Genomic DNA, 22,514 nt, shown 5'->3' on the forward strand with positions numbered 1-22,514 from the left:
GGCTCAGCAAAGCTAAGTGACAGTGGGAGAATTTAAAGAAACTGCTGCTGTCACAGAGGCTGGCGAATGCCATCACCAGTGCATTTATGTATTAAGATATATCTGCAGTCTGGCCTAGAGACTGAAATACACTGTCTCTCACTTAGCATTTCAGTTGCCAACTTTCACAGGTGTATGTGTAAGACTCACTGTTGGCTTACCAGTAAGTCTTCCAGAATGGAACTCATTCATAAGCTGAGCACTTACTGTACCAATAATCATGTATTTTTTAAGATGGAAAAACATACTTCAAGTTTGAGATAAGCAAAAACACACAAACCTTTGGAACGTATCTTCTTCCTAGTTTAGACTTGCCTACAACTCAAGTTTCCTATAGACAGGAGCTGATAAACTGTCATTAATGTAAGTTCAGTGAGATGAGCCTAAATTAAAATTATTTCCTACTTATGTAACTCAAAACTATTTTCTCAACTGGGACAGTTGTGGTTGCTACAAAACCAAAACATGCTACACCCAAAGCCTCTGACAACAAAGAAACTCTTATGTGAACGACGTCTTCGCACATAAAAACACAAAGCAGACGTTAGTTGGACTCATCTATGACGATGAAAAAGGCAGAGTGGGAGACAAAGTCTGAACTGCAGGCACGACTTCCATACCCCCAGGACAGAGGCGAGTAGCCTCTGAGGGCCGAGACGGGCGGCACAGCGCCAAGGCGCACACGGTACCTGTATTGCAAGTGTCCTTCATCAGCCGGCACCGGTCTTTGACGGAAGACGCGCTTCTTCCGAGCGCCGCCCCTATTGTTGCCCAGTCATTGCCGTGCTTTATCCGGAGCCTAGAACAAGAGTCTGCCAATCAGCATTTGGTTCAACTGTTTTCTCCCTCTCAATTTCATCATTTATTCTTCATTCTTCTTCTTCCCACTTGACTGGTTTGGAAGTTGTGGGCAGCAATACTTTGAGAGCCAAAGTTTGAAAGTGTGGCCTTTTATTGGGGTCCACAGTTGTCTGTGGGTGAAAAAAAAACAGGCAGCAATTGCCCTTTTCCTGGGTCAGAGAAGAAATAAGTAACTCGGATATGTGTTCAAAAAGACCAAATTTTCCTCAGATTATGACACCATCTCCCAGGCGAGCCCCGCATTTCCCTTTGAGCAGACTCCTAACAGCTCTTCCTCACGCCCTGGAAAGCCCCCAGAGCCTTGTGTTACCAGGAGCCGCTCTCCATCTTCCTCCACGACCTACACCACACATTCAACTGTCCCTTATGACCGCACCTTGGTGGAACAAAACTGTGCTTCCTGAGGCGACATGAGATGAGCAGCCCAGCAAGGAGGAACAGCCCGACAGTAAGCGAGATACCTGCACTTTACCCTTTACACTAGGACCCCTGGTTTTGATCTTGATACACAAACGCCCCAGATTCCATTGCCGGGGCCACCAAAATCAACACCTGATCTCTGACACCTCCATTAGTGGCCAGAGGAAGCACGGGGGGCAACAGAAGGCAGCGGTTGTGTGTTAGGACACAGCCACTCTGTGCAGGTCTGGATCTGATAATCAAGCTTATTGGCAGAACTAAAATACTCCTGTCCAGCAAGAACCTCTTCAAATTTTCAAGTTAAAACATTAAAAACATAAGACAAAAAGCAAACAACAGTAAGAATAAATGAAAACAAAATTTAAAACTTACTCCTTCAGCTTCTCAATTTCTTCAGGTGTATATCTAGAAATTCAGAGAAATTTTTTAAAAATCAGTTCAAATAAGGAATGGTAAAAGCCTTAATAAAAATCACGATTTCATTAGGGAGCTAAATGTTAATAAGCCCTCATAAAGTAACCCATTTTAAGTGAAACACTAAAAATTAAATGCTTCTATTTTCTTAAAAATAGCAACTACTTTTAGTTACAGTAAAATTAAGCACTGTACAATTTCCATTAGGAATGCTTACATTTAAAACATTTATTTGTGGGCTGGGAATTTAGCTTAGCGGCACAGCGCCTGCCTGGCAAGCGTGAGGTTGTGAGTTCGATTCCCAGTACAGGAAAAAAAAAAAAAAAAAACAACATTTATTTGTTCCTGTGCTGCCTAACTCTTTCTTTATTTCAAAGTCAGGTTCAGGCACTTTAAAATTATAATTATTCCAAACTTGTATCTTTTGTAAAATATAGCTAAAAAGAAAAACCTATGGAAAATTCTCTTAAGGCAATGAAAAAATTAAAATTCTCTTCATTTCCTGTAGCCAGGCATGTACACCTGACATACTCTTGCTCTTTTTTCAGTACAGCCAATGAAATGTCTTCTAAAACTGTCATTTAAAAATTAGGAAAGGTTGTTCGCTTTTTGAGACAGGGTCTTCCTATTCAGTTTAGCCTGGCCTCAGACTTGTGATCCTAACTCAGTCTCCTGCAACCACACCCAGCCTACTGCTCACTTTTTAAGCGCTTGCATGATATATGGAAGGGTTATGAAAAGTTGACAAGTCATTCCTGTTCCACTTTTAAAATATTTCTCCTTTGCCACTGTGGTAAGACGTACTTAATTTACTTCAACTTTGAAATGCACTCTCATTAGCAGGCTGCTGAAAGCTGAAGGGAAAGCAGTAGAATCTAATAAGCCATACTGCTGCCATGTAAAATTCCCAGAGAGACAGTAAAGGTATGTCAGTTCTACCACCTAATCATTATACGATGATTAACGATGCCTCTGAATAAACATTACCTATAATGGATGCCTCTGAATAAACATTACCTATAATGGAACTCCAAACATTGCTTCCAGAAATGTACTTTCTACTCTGGTTTTATTTAAAAATTAAAAAAAAAAAAAAAAAAATCACTGACCTAGTAATGCTACACTCTTAAAACAAGTAAGAAAAACTACTGCTAATGAATTCAGAGTTCTTTTAACACTTCCTACATATTTAACCACTACTGTGCTCTTTCATGTTCTTTACTTTGGAGCAGACTCTGGCACAGTAAGTGTGCCAAGTCTTCCATTTAACCTAGAGGGGTGATTCAGACTAATTTCTAAGAGGCCTTATTATAATAAAGTTTCACCATATTCTCAACATAGACCTGGAGGGTAAGTATAACAACAGTAACTCATAAACTGTCTTCAGGTAGGCCTTAATTATACCTATACTTAAAAACATGACAGTTCTATAAATATTTCCCTAATGAATGAAAACATACAGCATTATAAACTTTCATACTTTCCCACATGGTTTCTGTCATCATACATGCGAAGCACTCTTCTATAAACTGCAAACAAAGGCCGGTTCAGACCCCATGCTATAGTCCTGTAGAAATCTTTTCTTTCGTCTTTTGACATCTCAAAGATGATTTCTGTAGCATCTTTTATTCCGCGTGCCTAAATGGGTTACATTTATTTGACTTAGGGATTTCTGATAAAATGCATGTGGATATACTATGCTTTTAAAACTTGTTTTAATGTTAAAGGCCATCAATTACATTTAGTAGAAGAATATATTGCTATTAAAGTCAAATGTAAACACTGAAATGTTGCAACAATAAAATGACAGAGACTTCAAAAACAAAGCATACTAAATTCAATTTCTGTTATTTCCTTTTAAAACCATGAAAAAACTAAAGAAAGAAGAAAATCATAGGAGCAAAATTATTAAAAGTACTGAAATCTAGACACTGGTTTTTTCAAAAGATACATTAAGATTAAAATTCAAATGATAAACTTCTGGCAAAATTTTTTAAAAATGCAAATATTAGGAATAAGAAAAATGGAGCCTAAATAGCCACTATAGAGATTAGAGAATAAAAGAACATTATAAACAATTTTACAGCAATAAGTATGAACAAGTAAAATGAACCAATTGCTAGAGAAAGTCAACTTACCAAAGCTGACTCTGTGAAAGAAAATTAAATAGCCACAGACCAAGAAGCAAGTTTAATCAGTTATAAATAATCTTTCCCCAGTGAAAACACCAGGCCTGGTAACATCATAAGCTAAATTCTACCAAGCAGTCAAGAGACACAGAGTTCTGTGTCTACTGACTACTTACCCTTCTCAAGTAAAGAAAGAAATTGGGATATTTCCTTGGTCACTAGCAAGCCAGCACCAGCGCAGCAGCAAAACCACACCAGGACAGCTCCAGAAAGGAATTTTAGGGCCATGCGCGCTCACCGACACAGACCCCACCTCCTGGTGCTGTACAGCACCACACACCAAACCCAGCAGTACACGAAGGGTAACAGCAATCAAAGATGACTTCATCCCAGGAATAAGTTAGTGCCAGTCAGGAAAGTTACTAATGTAATTAGTCACATCAGGACATTTACAGAAAAAGCATAAAATCTCAACAGATGTGGAGAAAGCATCCATAGAATTCAGTGTTCATACATGATGAAACAGAAAATTAGAATATGCTGCTAACCTGATTAATAAAAAATATACAGACTGGAAAAGAATCATTTGTAGATAATATATGTAGAAACCTGATAATCTATAGAATATTGACTTAAAAAGGTTTTTAACAAGGTTGCAAGATCCAAAAATCAACACTGTGTATTGTCATTTGCATTTCTATAAAGTTTATAAAATATTTTTAGAAATTCTCATTTACAACAGCAATAAAATTAAAAGCACCATGATTAAACTTTAGGCATGTTATGAAGGTATTTTATGGAGAATATAAAATTTATAGAATAATATTAAAGAGGAACTGACTAAAGTAAGAATCATACCATATTCTTCAATAGAAAAAGAAAAAAATACTGTAAGGGATGTTAATTCCTCCAACATGATACACAGATTCTACGTAATCGCAATAAAAATTATGTAAGAATTTTTTATCCTCTGCAAGCTGATGCTAAGCTTATAATAGCAGAGTAAAAAGCCCTAAGAAGAGCTAAGATCTCCATGAAATGCCCCAGGACATGCTGGGACTTGTGGGTGTTTGTTTTCTTCAGTGCTGGGGATGGAACCCAAGGCGCTCCACGTGGTACCAGACATGTATTTTAGCACTGAGCCACATCCCAGCCCTGATATGGACACTTCTGAAGACAGCATCACAGTGGTACACAGATAACAAACAGAAGCTCAAAACAAATACGAAAACCTAAAAAAAAAATTTTGTGGAAGCTTGATTCAGGACAGAACAGACATGGTAGACTCGGAAAACAACTGACCCCCATGGTAATGCCAGGATATGGCCATCCACATCAAAAAAGATGAGACACCGAGGCCTTAACACTCATAAAGGAAAAAATCAGCACGAAAGGCTGGAAAGTTACAAAGTATGAAAAGTTACAAAACTTTTATAAGACAACATATGAAAATATCTTCATGCCTTTCATGATTTTTTTTTTTTGGTTTTTTCTCTGGTACCGGGAACTGAACTCACGACCTTGCGCTTGCCAGGCAGGCGCTTTTGCCGCTGAGCTAAATCCCCAGCCCCTCTTCACGCCTTTCACATAGGCAAAAAGATTTCTTAAAGAAGGACACAAAATGACAAAAAATATGACAAACTGGATATCCAAATTGGGAAATCATTAAATTGGGGGTAAGATAATCTGTAATAAAAATAATCAATAAATTTAGTATACAAAATACATTGAGAATGTTTAACTAAAGAAAATGAGAACTTCTTAAGAAAACTAGTAAGTCACTGAAAATGAATTTTGAAAAGAATTTCAAAGAAGAAACCCAAATGGCCAAGTAAACATAAAAATGTTATTATACATGTGCCAATCCTTCAAAATAAATATAAATACTATGTATTGTAAACATACACCCATAAAAATGTTATCAGAGAAATATAAATGAAAACTATAATGAAATATCATTAATGAAACACCACCTTTGAAAATAGCGAAAAACTAGAAAGAACATGTAACTACTAACTGGAATTGGTAACATATAATGAAATACAGCTAAACAAATCGATAGGAGATGGAGATCAAAATCGTAACATTGACCAAAATTAGCAACTTACACAATACCCTGAGAATGAACGTGGGTATTTAAGTGATATAAACTTCAAAACCAGATAAACTTAGAAGTTACATTGGGATGCACTTTAGGTATTTTGGAACTTTACTTTACAGTAAAGTTTCCAAATTTTAGAATCTTTTCTCAAATTCTCGTTTATGTGGTTTCAAGGCACTGTGCTGAAGGATGACCACAGAGCGAGATGAGAAAGTCTTCTCTTCACCACCGTTTATTGTGGCAGTTATTATTGCTTATTCTTTAAATACAGAATATATGATCTTTAATTAGAACTATCTACAGTTAAAAAACAGCACTTTCAAAAGAGCACAAAATAACAAGCATGCTCAAACGTGAGAATCAAGTGACCTTTCCCAAGGTCACCGCATCTTCCTGGTGTTTCCCAGCTCTGCCCACACTGTGGTCACCAGTTACCAGCTTCCCAAGGGACTGACCAGGTGCTCCTTTCCTACTGATTACAATTATGCTGCTGCAGTCATTTGCATCCTGCACCCTCCTGGTCTCTCAAAGGTCTCGATCTTAGTCACCCTTCCCCTGGACCATTAAGCTGGGGGTTCCTTGGAGATCACTTGAGCTCCCAGACGAGAAACTCTCTCAATTCCTCAAATCCAGGGCTGTTTTTTTCTCTTTTTTTTTTGTCTTTTTTTGAGACAGGGTCTCACTATGCAGTTCAGGATGACCTTGAGCTCACTTTGCAGCCCAGGCTGGTCTCGAACTCACAACAATCCTCCTGCCTCAGCCTCCCAAGTGCTGGGATCACAGGCGTGCACCACCACGCTTGGCTGCTTTTTCTACCATCTCTCCTAAAACCATAGCATTTTCCAGCTGGGTGGACATCTTTTAATATATTTCTGGATATATTTTCAATGTCCACCGGTTTTGTTTCTCTGCAAATAATAAGCCTAGTGGAAGAACCTTCAAATAAAAATTTTAAACTCTAAAGTTTACACAGCTTTGTTCAGAAAGGCTGCAGTTAAACATTAAGCCTGAGAAGGTGGCCAATGTAGGTGGCGTTATACTTAAAACACATTATCAAACACTAAGGGAATGGTCAAATAAACACTACACACCCTTCCCACACAATGCCCACACTACATCCAGACTTTACTATGTAGTCTAGTGTCACCAGGGAATAGGCAAGTCTGCAAAAGACTTCCAGGAGAAAAGGACAGATCTGTCCCACACCGGCCTCATCTAACTAAAGCACCAGCTTTTCTTCACGTCCTACGCTCCTGTTCCTGTCAGATTCAGTCCTCATTCTCCGGCCCAGCCTTCAGAGGCCATGTTTCCTAAGGCCAGGAATCTTGAGTCGTCTTAAGGGGAGTTAGTGTATAGTATGTGGAGTGGGGTGGGGTGGGGGACGCTGCTCTCTGGCTCCTCGCTGCTCAGTTCTCACACAGGCCGTGCACTCCGGTCAGTCCTCTCCAGTCCTGAGACTGCAGAGTCCTCAAGACTCAGCTCCAAACCTTGCTCTTTCAAAACTCCTCCCTAGCTGCTCCCACCCCAAGAACATACTCTTCCTTCTTGGACTCAGGCAGTGCAACTCGCAGGCAGAAGGCCTCGTCTCACTCCTCACCTGTCTTCAAATGGATTATAAGCTGTGCAAAAGCTTACACATGTTAAGGAAATTCTTGTCTCTACTGCCTCAAAATAGTGTATTCAAAGCACATTTAACAAGAAAACTAAGCTAGCAAGAAAGAAGTCTGAATATACGTATACACTAAAACCTTTCTAAAAGGCCTCATATGATATAAATTCAAAGAACATGCATACCTCATTTCTCCAATAAAAACTAACTTTTAGCTGGGAATGGTAGCACATGCCTATGATCCCAGTTACTTGGGAGGCTGAGGGAGGAGGACTGCGAGTTCAAGGCCAGCCTGGGCAATTCAGTGAAACCTTGTCTCAAAATTAAAAAAAAAAAAAAAAAAAGGAAGTTTTATAGGTAAAAGAGCACGTGTAATAAATTTATTTATTTATTTGTCTTTTTGAGACAGGGCCTCACTACGTAGTTCAGGCTGGCCTTGAACTCATTTTGTAGCTCAGTCTAGCCTCAAACTCAGGATCTTCCTCCTCAGCCTCCTAAATGCTGGGATTACAGGTGTTTGTCACTACACCTGGCACCTTAAACTTTAGATAATATAAATTAATTTATAGTCTGCTTGAAAAGACAACAAAGCAAAAGATACTGAGGCAACTATACTATAATCATATACTTTAGAATTATTAAACCGTAACATATTAATAGATCACTGTTACAGAAGTCAGTAAGAAGCTCTAAATAAGTACGTGTAACACTGCTTGTGTATTTTATGATTGGTAGTAAACAAATTATTGAAAAATAAAAATATATCATAGATACCTTTAGATAACGTTCAATATTGTTCATCAAAATATCAATTTCTTCCTTGGACCACATCCCCTGCTTCCATTTATGTCCTTTAGAAGAAAACAAATAATATTACGAAAAAATGTTACTCCTCAAGAAGAATAAAATACTAAACCTTTGCTTTGTGATTACCAGCTGGAATCCAATGTAGCTAATTTAACTTCTCATCCATCTGAAATATGAAAAATCCCCAGGTAATATTGGTTCTGCACCCTCTGGTTTTTAAGTAGAAATATATTTGACCCTACTGAGTAAAGATAGTAAGTATTTTTAAAATATTACCTTCTTTTATACTTTCAGAAATACAAAACTGCTAATAAAAGACAAATACACGAAAATTAATTATGCTAAAAATATTTTGAAAAATTTCTCCAATAAAAACTAAATTTTAGCTGGGAATGACAGCACATGCTTATGATCCCAGCTACTTGGGAGGCTGAGGCAGGGGGACTGCAAGTTCAAGGCCAGCCTGGGCAATTCAGTGAAACCTTGTCTCAAAATTTAAAAAAAAAAGTTTTATAGGTAAAAGAGCACGTGTAAGAGATTCTAGGGTAAGATAAAAGTAAGACACTGTATACTGAGTGAATACTGCATTCCCAGAGTATTTACTGAGAATAACCAACGTGTTTGTCTTTGTGTCCTCCTTTCGAGTAGCTCATCTACCACGCTCAGTTTCACTCCTCCCCCGTGACTCTTTTCTGTTTAGCAGCACTGTGAAGTAAGCACTGTTATTTTAACCTTCCAAGCTGCTTTCAGACCAAATAGCAGATCTTTGAAAACATCTGACTTCTAACTCTCATAAGCAGTAACTGTAGTCTTTTAAATGCCACCTCTATATATCTGTGCAAATTCCTTCCCTCCCTCTTCTTTCTGGGGTACTAAGGACTGACCTCAGGGCTTTTGCGCTGAATTACATCTCCCACACTTTATTATTTGAGACAGGATCTTCCCAAGTCACTGAGTTCCCAAGCTGGGCTTGCACTTTGGACCCTCCCGCCTCAGTCACCCAGAGTAAGAGGATCACAGCTGCGGCCACCCCACCTGGTTATTTGTTCAGAAGTTAGCGAACAAAATCTGACTTATATCAGGAAGAGGAAAATAACAACAAACAAATGTTAGCTTCTGGGCTTCCTTCAAAGTCACTCAGGACAAAGTTTACTTAGAGAAATGCAGTGATTGTCCCTACTTACGCACACTGAGTAAGGCCCAGCTCAGACTTTATGAGTCCTTGCTTCTCCATTTCCCCTACTGTGCACTACACTTCCTAGAGCACCATACCTTTGTTAGTTAGAGAATCCTTATCTTCTTTAGTTGTAAACCATGCTTGGCTAACTGCTGAAACTTCCTCATTACCCAAAGGAGAGATTTCATCTAGTTGCTCATTCTGCAAAATCTTAAAAAGTATAAAAAAAATTAACACCGAACCTGATTCATCTTTGTTTATAATGCTAAGCATAATAAAACCAATAGAGAAATGTGGAATTCTTTTTTAGATGCAGTAAAAATATATTCAATTTATAGAAAATAAGTATTCCGTTATCATGGCAGCATAAAGACAGTATTGTTGGCATTAACATAGTATGACCCGTAGTAAGCAAAAACTGTATTAGTGGTTCCCATTTTTTGTATGTGGGCCAACCTTGAATTAAGTATTTAAATCAATACAAGATATCCCAAAGGCATTTGTGGATCCATGTCACATAAGCTTATACATATAGGTGTGATCAGTTCCAAACAGGAAATGAAAATACCAGGGCTGGCTATTACAACTGGTTAACAGCCTCATAAGAAGTTTGCTACCTGAATTACACAGTCATCTATAATTTCCTGCTAAATTTAAAGGATTTACAGGCTACAAGACATTATTACAGAACCGTGTCTGCTTACTTCTTACTGGGAAGTTTGTGTTAACCCACTTCTAGAGCTGAGTCACAGTCTCATTAACATTCCCTTCTCATACAACTCTATGGTACTCATGCTCACTGTTGCTTTTGGAGCTCAAGCACCTTTTGCACAATTATCACTGGGTGGATTTTCAGCTAGACACACCTAACAAGTTCTGCAGGACAAAGCTGCTCTTGGAAGCAGAGCTGGCCTTGTCTAATGGGAGCAGTAGATCAAATGAGGCAGCCTCTGCAATGGTGCTATCCCAACAGGTACGAGCCTAACCCAGGCAGATGAAGATAAGAGAAGATCTTCATGCCCACTCTACTCAGTTCAGTTCTGCCCTGAATACAGTGCTAGGCTAAGCTCTGTCACTGGCTGGAGGTGAGATCTCAGAGAGACTGGACTGTGTGCTGACTAAGCAGGAACTGCACGTCTAATGTGCAGAACTGGAACTCATCTTTCTTGGAAATAGATAAAATGTCAGTGAACAACCTATGCAAAAGAGGAGAAAAAAAATGTCTCTATTGTTGCTACTACATTTTTATATCTGGTGATTATACCCTGTATTTATGGAAGTGTTTTTAAATTCAACTAGAAATCACTGCAACAAGTCTAAAAAGTTTTATAGTCCTATTTCCCTGTTTTTGTTTTATAGTCTTAGTTTTTTTTTAATTTTTAAATATTCAGACTTTTCTAAAGCTAAGAACTGAGACAAACTCAATGTCTTCAGGTTCTTTGGATTTTGTCAATGACACTTTTTTAAAAGATGTGCCATAATTACATTTGTAAGGGGTGAAACAGAACTATCAGGAGACCATGATATAACACACACATTTAGACTATAATGTAAAAAATACAAGTAGATGGTATCTTAAATTAACTGGATGGATAAAACAATCAAATCACCATTTTCCAAAGTATATCTAAATACGTAGCAAAGCCCACTCCATGAACCTTAGCAAGCCCACCATGCTGATTAACCATTACCTTTGGGTACTTCTTGTCTTCTGCCTCAACTTCCTGATGCCAAGCTACAATTACTACTCACAAAACAGGTATCAGATAGGCAGTATATTCAACACTGTCAATAACAAACGAGTTTATTGGGTAGAAAAGGAGACTGAGGTATGTTTAAGGATACCTATCTATGCAAGTATAGGGGAGTTGACAGTCTTTTGCCCAAGTTTTCACTATTTTATGTATAAATCTTAAACTTAGGCTTTAATATATTATTACTCTTTAAATGAAATATTTGAAAATTAGTTGTAGGATTTCATGTCTGTAATATATACAGGGCTTAGAAATCTAAAAACAAATATTCAACCCACTCAAGACCTCTTAAAACCACAAGGCATAGAATATACTGGGACTTTTTACAGCTTCTCATTTTTCAAGCTAGTCTTACGATTCAAATGTATTACAGTACATTAACTACACTTAGTTTATGACAAAAACACACTAGGAAGCAGAGTTTTTCTGAATTTTTTACACTATGCTAGCTTTCAATACACAAGCTAACATTAATCTTATTAAACAAATACCAGACACCATTCAAAATTTTTTATGCACTAAAATGGTAAGAAGAAGCTAAACATTAAGTCATAACTTATTCACTCTTTGACACTAGGCAAAACAAAAGACAAAAGACAGGACTAACACTGTTACTACTTAATCTTTTTTTTTTTTTTTTGGTCTTTTTGAGACAGGGTCTCACTACGCAGTTCAGGCTGGCCTTGAACTCACTTTGCAGCCCAGGCTGGTCTTGAACTCCTGGCAATCCTCCTGCCTCAGCCTTCCCTATGCTGGGATTACAGGTATGTGCCACCACGTCCAACACTACTTAATTTTATAACAGGCTATTTCACTCACATTTGAGACTCAGTCCTCTTGAAACTGTGCTTTTGGAACTATTTTGAGGTTTATGATTGTAAAGGTTTTCAGTGCACACATCTGAGATGTCCTTAGCCCTTGATATTTTACATACCAGCTGGAAACTATTATACTTCTTAAACAGTTACTGCAATATTTAAAAAAAAAACTTCTGTAACAGCTCTACTTCAAAAATATCTTAGTAAATATTTTATGACATGCTGAGATGAAGCAAAAGGGTAAGCTACTAAAACTGAGAGGCACAATCAGCCAGAGATAAACTTGTAAGTAGTGCAGATTTAAGCTTCGCACTACCTAAGAGAACAAAGAACTGATGAGCTTTGGCAGAAGTAACTCGGCAAAGGCTCACGAGAGAGAACTAAAGAAGTTGGCAAGAAAACCGCAAGGCTTGATTACTAGCCAGCTCCTTGTCCTACAAGCACCAGAGGGAGAACACCACCACGACTGCTGCGGAAGGGCCACACGACCCCACTGTGGTCTCCACAGACACAGACCCATTCCACAGGGACTGCACCTGCAAAGTGCACCTCTGCTTACAACTCAACCGTCCTGTGTGAGCCTGGAAATCTCAGTGCAATGATGCATCTCACCTCTACTTTGTGGCTGCTATCCTGTCAAAGCATGTTCTTATTTCATTACCTAAGCAGTACGCGAAGGGTCCCCTCTGGAGGCCAGTAAGAAGTTGTACTATACCTGGATCTGTGTCACGGTTCCCTCAGAAATCTCATCATCTGCCACCTCTGTGGTTGCGGTCATGGTCACCTCAAAGCTCTGATCATTTTCTGAAACTTCAAGAAAAGAAGAATTCATCTCCAGAATGTAAAAAAGATTTAATTATTCAAAAACACCCATGGGGAAAATTGTGACCAGCTACTGACACTCTCTGTCATACACCCCACATGTACATACTCATTTGCTTAACAGTGGGCATCTGCCTTATGCTAGGTTTCACTCCACGTGCTGAGGAGATGGCAGCAAGCAAAACAAAAAACTGTCTTTACGGAACTTTTACTCTACCAGAAAAGGACACAGGTGAGTAAGATGCTGCTCTTACTATGGTGGGTAGTAACTGTACAGTAAGAAGAAACAAAGCAGGAGAAGTGTCAAGGTGGGGCTGTTTACAAGGGCAGACAGGAGGCTAGGGAGGGGCCTGAGACTTGAACAAGCAGGAGGAGAGCTGGCCCGCCAGGCCTTTCAGAAGCTCCCCGGGAGCCCTGTGAGCTCCGACACCCGGTGTGGCTGAGGTGCTCACGAGCACGAACACCCACCACACTGCTGGGAGGGACGGCACAGGGACAGAGGCCTGTGTGGGTCTGGAGGCCACGACAGACTCCAGCTTTAACTCTGACACGGGAAGCCTTGGAGGTTCTGAATGGGTGAAGCAGATGACCTGCCTTTAACAGCACCCTGGCTGCTCTGGAGAAGGCGAGGGCAAGAAGGTGGGTATGAGATCAGTGACGAGCTACCAGTCATCCAGGTAAGGGGTCAAGGTGGGGACTCAGGTGCAGGCTAGAAGTACAGTATTCTGATGGCAGGAGAATCAATGTGACCTGTGAACAAACTACATATGAGACAGACTGAAGGGGCAAGGATGACACTGAAGTTTTTCTTTTTATCTAAACTGGGAAAAATGCCTCGCCACTAACGAGATGGGGAAGACTGCAGAATAAACAAATATAAGGATTCAGGACATTTCAGGAACTCAGTTTTAAACACACTATTTTAGCTAGTCAAGGTGGTGCACGCCTGTAATCCCAACACTCTAGGGAGCTGAGGCAGGAGAACTGCACAACTGAACCTAGCCTGAGGAACTTAGCAAGACCCTGTCTCAAAATTAAAAATAAAAATAAAGGACTGGGGCTGGAGATCAGTGCAAAAGTCCTGGGTTCAAACTCCAGTACTCTAAAACAATCCCTCCACACACACACTTACTTTGAGACATCTACCAAACATCTAGAACTTCAAAGAAGTCTGAAGTTGGCTTCATTGTACAAAGAGGACAATGGACTTTTAAGAGAAGTCCAGCTGAGATAAATCTGAGAGTCATCCCTAAAGAGAATATTAAAACTATAAACTGAGATCACCCAGGTTAAAAAAAAAAACCAAACACGGAATTTAAGAGCTGAATTCTGGGGTACCCACATTTAAGGGTTTGGGCAATGTGGATAAGTCAGCATCAGAGACCTTGGGAAGGCAGAAATGTAAAAAGAAAACCAGAGTAACATGTTCTCTAAAAGCCAGGTGAGAAATGTTCAGGAGGAAGTGATAAAATATTGTCAAAAGATACAGAAAGATCAAGTAGGACAAAGACCAAAAAGAGAAAAAGAAAATCCCCCCACCAAAAAAAAAACCAAACACAGGATTTAATCACAAGGTCTCTGGAGATCTGCAAAGTTTAGGTGAAGGGGTAAAATCCTTTTCGCTACAGTATATTTAAGAAGAAATAGGGGCAAGTATAGGCAATTTTTCAAGTCCTCTGCTTTAAAGACAAAGAGAAAATGGGTAGGAGGCAATTGAGCTAAGGGTCTTTTTGAAGAAAAACATATCTGTAATACTGATGGGAAGGAATCAGGTAGAGAGTGAAAAGTTAATGACTGGACAGAGAAAAGAATTACTGAACAATATCCCCCAGCAGGCAGAAGAGACGGAACCTGGTAAACAGAAGGGCAGGCCTTAGCTAAGGTATGTGAACACACGTGCAGATGCGGGTGGGAATGAAGATGTACACACAGTGAGGACTGCCTGCTTGCTCCACTTTTCTCAGGGGAGTAAAAAGGCTGTCACCTGAAGGTGAAAAACGTGGAGCAGGTAGGTATGAGAAGTTTCAGAACAGGAGAAACTATCATTACAGAAGAAGACGCTAGACAAGTGTGGTGAAACTTCGGGCAGCATAACAAGCCCACATGTCCTACTCTTCTACAATTCTTGCAAATTGGGTAGGTAAAGTCAGATTTGGACTGGGTTATAGTTTCCCAAAGAACAATGTAGGAAAGACAAAAGGATTTAAAAGTAAAACCAAAACAGTGACTAATGTTTAACCAGGAACCCATAATTGGGTAAGGAGAAAGAAAAGATACCAAGCGCAGGAGAAATAATGAAAAACTGGTAACATCAGCTGGGTATGGTGGCGCACACCTGTCATCTCTGGCACTCTGGAAGCCTGAGGCAAGAGGATCCCAGGTGCAAGCCTATTCTGGGCAACTCAGCAACTTAGTGAGACCCTGTCTCAGAATTAAGGGGGAAAAGGCTGAGAATACAGCTTTGTACAAAGGTCATGTTCAATCCCAGTGCTGGGGAAGAGTGAGGGAGAGGTGCGATCAGCGGGCCCCAGAGAGGAAAAGGGGTGCCCAAGTTTGGAGCGGTACTGAAGAGGAAGTGAGCTTGAAGAGAAGTAGCAGCAGGAAAACATGAAGTCTGGACAATCGCAAAGGGACTCCAGAAACAGTACAGTAACAGCAGAGTGATGCATGGAGAAGGACATGGCCAGGGTACCTCAGGAATCATCTAAATGAACACAGTAATGACAACACTAGGAAGAGATAAAGGAGGAAATGAAATGCTCCGTGACTACAACAAAGAAGTGGTTAAGTGAGGAGCATAATTAACACGGGAGGAAGTCCAACTGCCGACAGGACTTTCAAAATTCAGAGAGACAAACCATCTTATGAAGCATGCAGAAGAAGCCCGCATATTGAAACTAAATCTGCAACAGCACAGTGCCTGCCTGCCAAGTGCAAGGTCCTGATTTCGATTCCTGGTACCAAAAAATACTACATCTGAATGTAAATCTTCAAAAATCATTTTACCATCACAAAGTCCAGCAATGAATGCTTTTCAGTACCAGATGATGCCAGCAGATGCAGACACAAGAACCCCCCACAACTGACATGTAGTAACTGTACACATTCATGCGGTGCAGTATGACCCCAACGTATGCTATGTACCCAACAAAGATCGAATATAACCAGCGGTTGTCTCCCTCGACATCCAACCCCCTCCTCCTACTTCACAACATGTGTAATTCATCTCGGCATCTCTCCCACTCCCTACAACATCCCTTCAAAGCTCCAAGAGCCACCACCCCACCCCATTAGCTTTCACACATGAACAGAACATGCAGCACCTGTTTTCTGTGCCCTGGCTGACTTCAACAAAGATGACATTCTCCAGTTCCATTCATGATTTTACAAATGACAAGGCTTTGTTTCTTCCAGGATCCAGTGAAATTCTGCTGTCTATACCCATTTTCTTTGTGCAGGTACCCACTGACTGACAACTCAGTGGACTCCAAACGGTGGCCACTGTGCCAGTGCTGCCACACACGAAGTGCAGGCACTGCCCCAGTTCGCCAATCTCATTTCCCCTAGAAACACTCTGGGCAAAGGCTCAGCTCTGTCACACAGTGGCTCTACTCCTCGAGGCTCCTCCAGTTCTCTCAGTGGCTGTGTCTTGGTTACTTTTCTCTCATTGCTGAGACAAAACACCTGACACCCAATACTAAGGAAGGAAAGGTTTACATGGAAGTTTGAGTCCATACGTGGCTGGCTCCAAAGCAAAGTGGCACATGGCACAGGGCAACCGTTCATGGGGGTGGGGGGCACAGGACGACAGCAAAAGCAGCAAGAACAAAAGGGAGGAGAGGCAGCAAGCAGCCTCTTTCTCTCCTTTACACTGTATGTAAACTATGCACTCCAGGGCAGGTGTAGCACTCACACCCATAATCCCAGCACTGGACTATGGATCAATCAAAAATCTAGAAGCCCACCACATAACTGCGTGAGGGTTTGGGGTGACATCCAGACACAAACCATAACACTGTACTAATCTACATCCTCATCCATAGGGTACAAAGGTGTCCCCTTCTTGCAAACTTGCCAGCATTTGTCGTTGGCTTTTTAATTATAACCATTCCAACTGGGCTAATGTATCTCAATTTTGTTATTCATTATTGGGCCGTTTAGATTTTCTATGCTTTCGTGGTTAATTCTGCAAGAATGTTATGTATTCACACATGTACCCATTTTTCCAGGTTTTGTTTATAATACAGTTATCGCTAATGCTCTTTTTTATTTTTTTAGTATGGTATCAGTTATAGCATCTTTTTTCATCTCTAAATTTGTCTGGATCTTGCTCTTTTCCCTGGTGAATCTACGTAAAAATGTGTCAATTTTATCTACTAGAAAACCAACTCTGTTTTGATCTTTTATATTGTCTTTTTAGTTCGTATTTATTTTTGCTCTGATATTTCCTTCTTTCTAACTTTGGTTTGTATCTCTCTGCTGAATTTCTCTTTCAGATCATAAATTATTTTCCTACTATTGCTGAATTATCTGACTGTATTCTCTTCTATCTGGGTGAGCTTTCTTAAAAGTATCATTTTGAATTCTTTTCTAGGTGATACGTAAGTTGCCTTCTCTTTGGGGTCAGTGCTAAAGAGCTCTTGTGTTCCTTGCAAGGCATCTTGCGACCTTGCTTTTTCTTGTTTCCTCATCCCTATCTATGTTCATACTTTAAATCTGGTAGATTAGTGGCCTCTGCTAATTTTATAGACTCTCTCCTAAATATGCGTCCCAGGGTGCTGGCTGGGTGTGACTTTAGTTCTGGTTCCAGACAGGTGCCACAGTTTGGAGCCTGTGCAGCTTCTCTAGCTGAGCCCACAGGTACCTCCACAGCCTAGGTTCCAGGGCTGGAACAACTGGTCCCTCTGGGATATAGCTCAGTTGAGGCTGGCCTGCCAGTGGCTTTGGACCTCCTGCAGGTGTGTGGGGCTGGGCCACTCTGCTAGGCCTTGCTAACCATGTGGCAGGCCCAGTAATGGAAGGCAGATGGTCACAGCTTCTAAGCATGGTGTGGGCCAGGTCACTCTAGCAGATCCAGGAATTCTGGGAGTGCAAGTAGAGTGCTTGCTAGTGTCTGAGGCAACTGAACAACCAGGCTGCCCTAGCGGGCATAAAGAAAGTAAACCTGTCAGTGTCTGAGGGCACATGGGGCCTGTGGGGCTAACCTCACGGGACAGCTCACAGGACAGGATGCCCACCTGCTTGCAGGTGTTGCACAGATATGTGGCCCCATTTCCTCCTGAGCCGAGGTAAGTGTGGGGCCACCATGCTCCTTCCTGGCACTATTCCGGCAACTGACAGTGGGTGGATAAGCAAACTTAATGCTTCTATGTAACTTTTTTTAAATACAGAAACTTTAAGTTGATTTTTTCCATACAGTTTGTTTTTATAAATCCAGATACCTTGAACTTATTTTTTAAAAAAATCAGTCTTGGCGACTCACTCCCGGCCTCGTGGTTCCCCGGAAGGAGGGCTTCCGGCGCACAGGGAGCTGCCGGTGGGGAGCGCCAGCCTTCTGGCTGGCTAGCTTCCTGCCTGCCGGCTCCCGGAGGGTGGGCCCCCAGCACACGGGGAGCTTCGGGCGGGGAGCGCCAGTTTTTTGGGTCTTTGGACCGGCGACTCACTCCCAGCCTCATGGTTCCCCGGAAGGAGGGCTTCCGGCGCACATGGAGCTGCGGGTGGGAAGCGCCAGCCTTCTGGCTGGCTAGCTTCTTGCCTGCTGGCTCCCGGAGGGTGGGCCCCCAGCGCATGGGGAGCCATGCGGCGGCGAGCGCTATTGCGCGCCGGCCCTTAGGCCGGCAGCCGCCGCTCAATTGGGATCTATCATGACACAGAGAAACAGTGACACAATTGGCCCACCATGCGCCAACTGCAGTTACCCACCCACGGATGTGTGTGAATCATTGAAACTTTGAACAGGCCCTGGGAATATATGCCATACAACGGGCCACTCTTGCTCCTGCCATTGGGAACCAGAAAGGTCCAGAGCCAGCGGAGGAGCAGCTGCTGAACAAGGACTCAGAGAACATGTGAATGCAGACTAAGCCCACGGAGTCAGAGGTCCAGTGGACTGGGGTCACGCCGCTCGGAAGCTGTAAACCAGGAGGACCTTGCACAATACCTGCAGAGACTCACTGGAAGCCATTCTTCCCCTGACAGTACAGGCTGTGGTGGAGCTCTGGAGAAGTCTGCAGCAGGATTCCTGCTGCCTGTGCTGACAGTTGGGGAGAGGACACTAACTGGTTGTGGGGTCCCAAAGCAATGGGAAGCTGGAGAGAAAAAGCTACAAAGAATGGCTTTCACCCCAGATAGCTCACTTGAGATGTTAGTAAGAATTGCCTCCTCAGTATTCTATAGCCATGATGAGGAGGAGGCCAAGGAGAGAAAACAAAGAGACTGAGAAAAAGCAGCTGCTTTTGCTACACCACTAAGAGAAACAGATCCCAGGTCTGATTCCCAGGGCTCCAAGAACAACTCAACAACTGCATTCATCTGCTACCACTGTTAAAAGCCAGGCTACCTCAAGAGGAACTGCCCTAAGAGGCCCCATGGGCCATGCCCTGGATGCAAAGGAGACCACTGGAGATCGGTCTGCCCTCTGAGGTGGAGGCCCCAGAGCTCAGACCCATGCTACCAGTTAGTCCAACAGGAATGAGAGGGCTTGGGGCATGGTCTGCCTTCTCCCTCTGGCCAGACCGTCACCTCCATCGAGGAGCCCTGGGTATCATGACTATGGAGGAATAAGAAAACAGCCTGTTGCTAGTCACAGGTGTGAGTCTCTCGGTCCTTCTTTTCAATCCTGGCCTTCCTTCCAGCCATCATACCTCAGTGAAAGGAGTCACTGGTGAGGAGGTAATATGCTATTTTTGACAACCCTTAGGCTGTAACTACTTATTAGATCCTTCTTGCACATCTCTGTCTTCCTGAGAAACCACTTTGAAGATACCACCACGTATTACAGCAGCCATTGTTATTTTCCTACTAATCTATCCATAACTGTGTTAAGTTTGTAATGTTCCTATCCTATTTCATAAATGGATGTATGTTTATTATTATGTGTTTCCTACAACAACCATTGAGAATAGTTAATGATTTTTCAATAGGTCACTCATGTATAGCTCTATTTATTTTCTTTAGAAGCCACTTTGAAGATACCAAAGTATAGCACAAAAACTCTTGATAATCTCCTACCTCTTTTGTCTCTAACTCACTATTATTTGTCTATTTGTTTTCCTGAGAAACTATTTTGTAGATAATAATATGTAAAACGATAATCAAAAAAAAAAAAAAATCAGTTTTATGCTAAGAATTAGAATCTGGACTGTGTTCCGAACAGCTCAGGTGCCTCTGTGTTAACATACCTATGTTATCATAGGTAAACGATGAGGGTGTGAAGGAGTCTGCTGAACACAATAGTCTGAACATTTGATCATGAACAAGGTACTCTACTTTAACCAAATGAATCAACTAGTCACAATTTATACCACAATAATCACTCAAAAATTCTATTTTGGAAAATATTCACATACAGACATGTGCACAACAAGAGTAGTCAAGTGCTTAAAGTCAAAACATAATAGCAGTCTTATTAGGCCAGAACTGAAAATACACACGAAAAATCATTAGGATGAGTTCATTTAATTAGAAACATGTTGTGCTAAAAATGACAAACAAAAAACAATTATGTACCTGCCATATCTGGAAGCAATACTAACATTATCACTTTGCCAACTCTGTTTTCCTCTAGATGAGAATGTCCCTTGCTGGATGCTACGTGTACTGTCGTTCTCCCCGCTGCACACCCCGTCTGTTTTCCACTAGAGAAAGATGTGCCCCGCTGGATGCTATGTGCACCGTCAGTATTCAGATACAGCAAAGCTCTTCTTCACGCCAGCAGCAGTCCTACATCCACTCACAGCCAGGGCCTAGAGCGTCCATCTTGGCTCTGCAGAGCTACCACTCTTCAACAGGCTTCTATACTCTGCTATGCACATCAGAAGTAATCCGATGTTGCAAACGGTATGTTACAGTCTTTTGCCAGTGTTATTCCACGTAAGAGTTTTATTTCCCTAAAATCTAGTCTACTTTAAATACACTGGAACAGACACACGTTAAGATGTTTGAGGGGCGTCCAGAGATGTAGCTCAGTGGTAGAGTATTTGCCTATCATCTGCAAAGCCCTGGGTTTGATCCCCAGTAATGCAATAAAATAAAGTAAAACTTTTGAGTGAGAATAAATGACTTAGCCATTTACACCTCAGGTCCATGTAGTCATGTACCATATCGAAGAGGCAGTTATAACACCAGGGTTAGGAGTATACCCAGAATGCTTGGATATGATCTTTAAAAAGTTACTCTATCTCTGCATCTCACTTTACCAATCTAAGAAACAGGAATGATAATACTATTACCTATCGCACAGCATGCTTTCCTATTCAGGGTAAATACGGGTCTTGGAGGAGTGAGGAAAAAAAATCTTTCCTTTTGTGGTGCTGGGACTGAACCCACGGCCTTTACAATGAGCTACATCCCTAGCTCCCCCTTCTTAAATTTTTATTTTCAGATAGGGTCTCACTAACTCCCTAAATTGCCTGCACTGGGCTTGAACTTGTAATTCTCTCACCTCACCCTCCAGAGTGCTGGGATTACAAACATGCACTACTCTGCCTGGCTTAAATCTTACTCTTTACAAACAAAACAATGATGTACAAATAGTACATTTAAAAAACACATAGAAGAGAGTATAATGGGCCAAAAAAGACGTCTAAAGATTCCTCATGAACCCTGTAAGAGGCTGAGAATTTTTACAAAGGTAAGAAGATTAAATAGGCAATACAGTTAGAAGCACTTAGAGCAGTGATTGGGAACCTGTGAGAGCTTTCAATGACACAAACCGCCCGCTGTAGCACGTTTGCCACAGGTTCATCACCAATGACTCAAGAGCTGTCTGGCACACAGAATTAGTTAAAAAGAGGTTTTTGGACTAAATGAAAAATAAAGAGTCCAAGTCTACCTAGAAATGCCAAGTCAGTCTCTTGCAAGCTTAAATGTGATTTTAAAAGGGGAATTCTGGGCTCATAGCACACTGACTTACGTGGGAGTGCAACGACTGATATGCAAGGAGCAGAGTCATCAATGCTCTGGTCATCCTCTGAGGACAAACACAGCCTCTTGTGCGGAGGGTCAGTACTGTCTTCTGAGTCTAACTCATCAGCTTCTAACGGAAGGAAAAAAGCAGTTAACCAAAGAAAAATCTCAAAACTTCAAACCAATAAAAAAACAAAATCAACTAGTAAGAACTGCAACACTTTTCTTCTACATTAGCTCACGGTCTGGTTGTGCAAAAGGACTTAAAAGACACCACTTCCTCTATGACCACTATAAATCTGCTTCCCACTCTTCTACACGGACAAGGGTTGCGCAGCTGATTTATTCACAATACGTATGCAAGCCAAGTATGCGCCAATAGTGGGACTAGGACAACAAAGGCTACCGTGGCTGCAAGAAACCTAGGGCACAGTGGA

The 22,514-nt window shown here is 41.3% G+C and overlaps 1 protein-coding gene across 4 annotated transcripts in view; it reads right to left on the reverse strand.

The window, feature by feature from the left end:
- Dmtf1 (cyclin D binding myb-like transcription factor 1) overlaps nucleotides 1–22,514 on the reverse strand; it is a 45,004-nt gene that overhangs the window by 12,470 nt on the left and 10,020 nt on the right. For all 4 annotated transcript variants that reach the window (XM_013510155.1, XM_013510154.1, XM_005415012.2 and 1 more), the window contains exons 4-10: nucleotides 22,085–22,207; nucleotides 12,845–12,939; nucleotides 9,653–9,767; nucleotides 8,348–8,424; nucleotides 3,215–3,372; nucleotides 1,693–1,725; nucleotides 729–838 (exon numbers count right to left, since the gene is read on the reverse strand). In XM_013510155.1, coding sequence (XP_013365609.1) covers nucleotides 729–838; nucleotides 1,693–1,725; nucleotides 3,215–3,372; nucleotides 8,348–8,424; nucleotides 9,653–9,767; nucleotides 12,845–12,939; nucleotides 22,085–22,207 — 711 coding nt within the window. The remainder of the gene's footprint in view (nucleotides 1–728; nucleotides 839–1,692; nucleotides 1,726–3,214; nucleotides 3,373–8,347; nucleotides 8,425–9,652; nucleotides 9,768–12,844; nucleotides 12,940–22,084; nucleotides 22,208–22,514) is intronic.

Source organism: Chinchilla lanigera, unplaced genomic scaffold (genome assembly GCF_000276665.1).
Source record: "Chinchilla lanigera isolate Chin_1 unplaced genomic scaffold, ChiLan1.0 scaffold00220, whole genome shotgun sequence".
Lineage (NCBI taxonomy): Eukaryota > Metazoa > Chordata > Mammalia > Rodentia > Chinchillidae > Chinchilla > Chinchilla lanigera.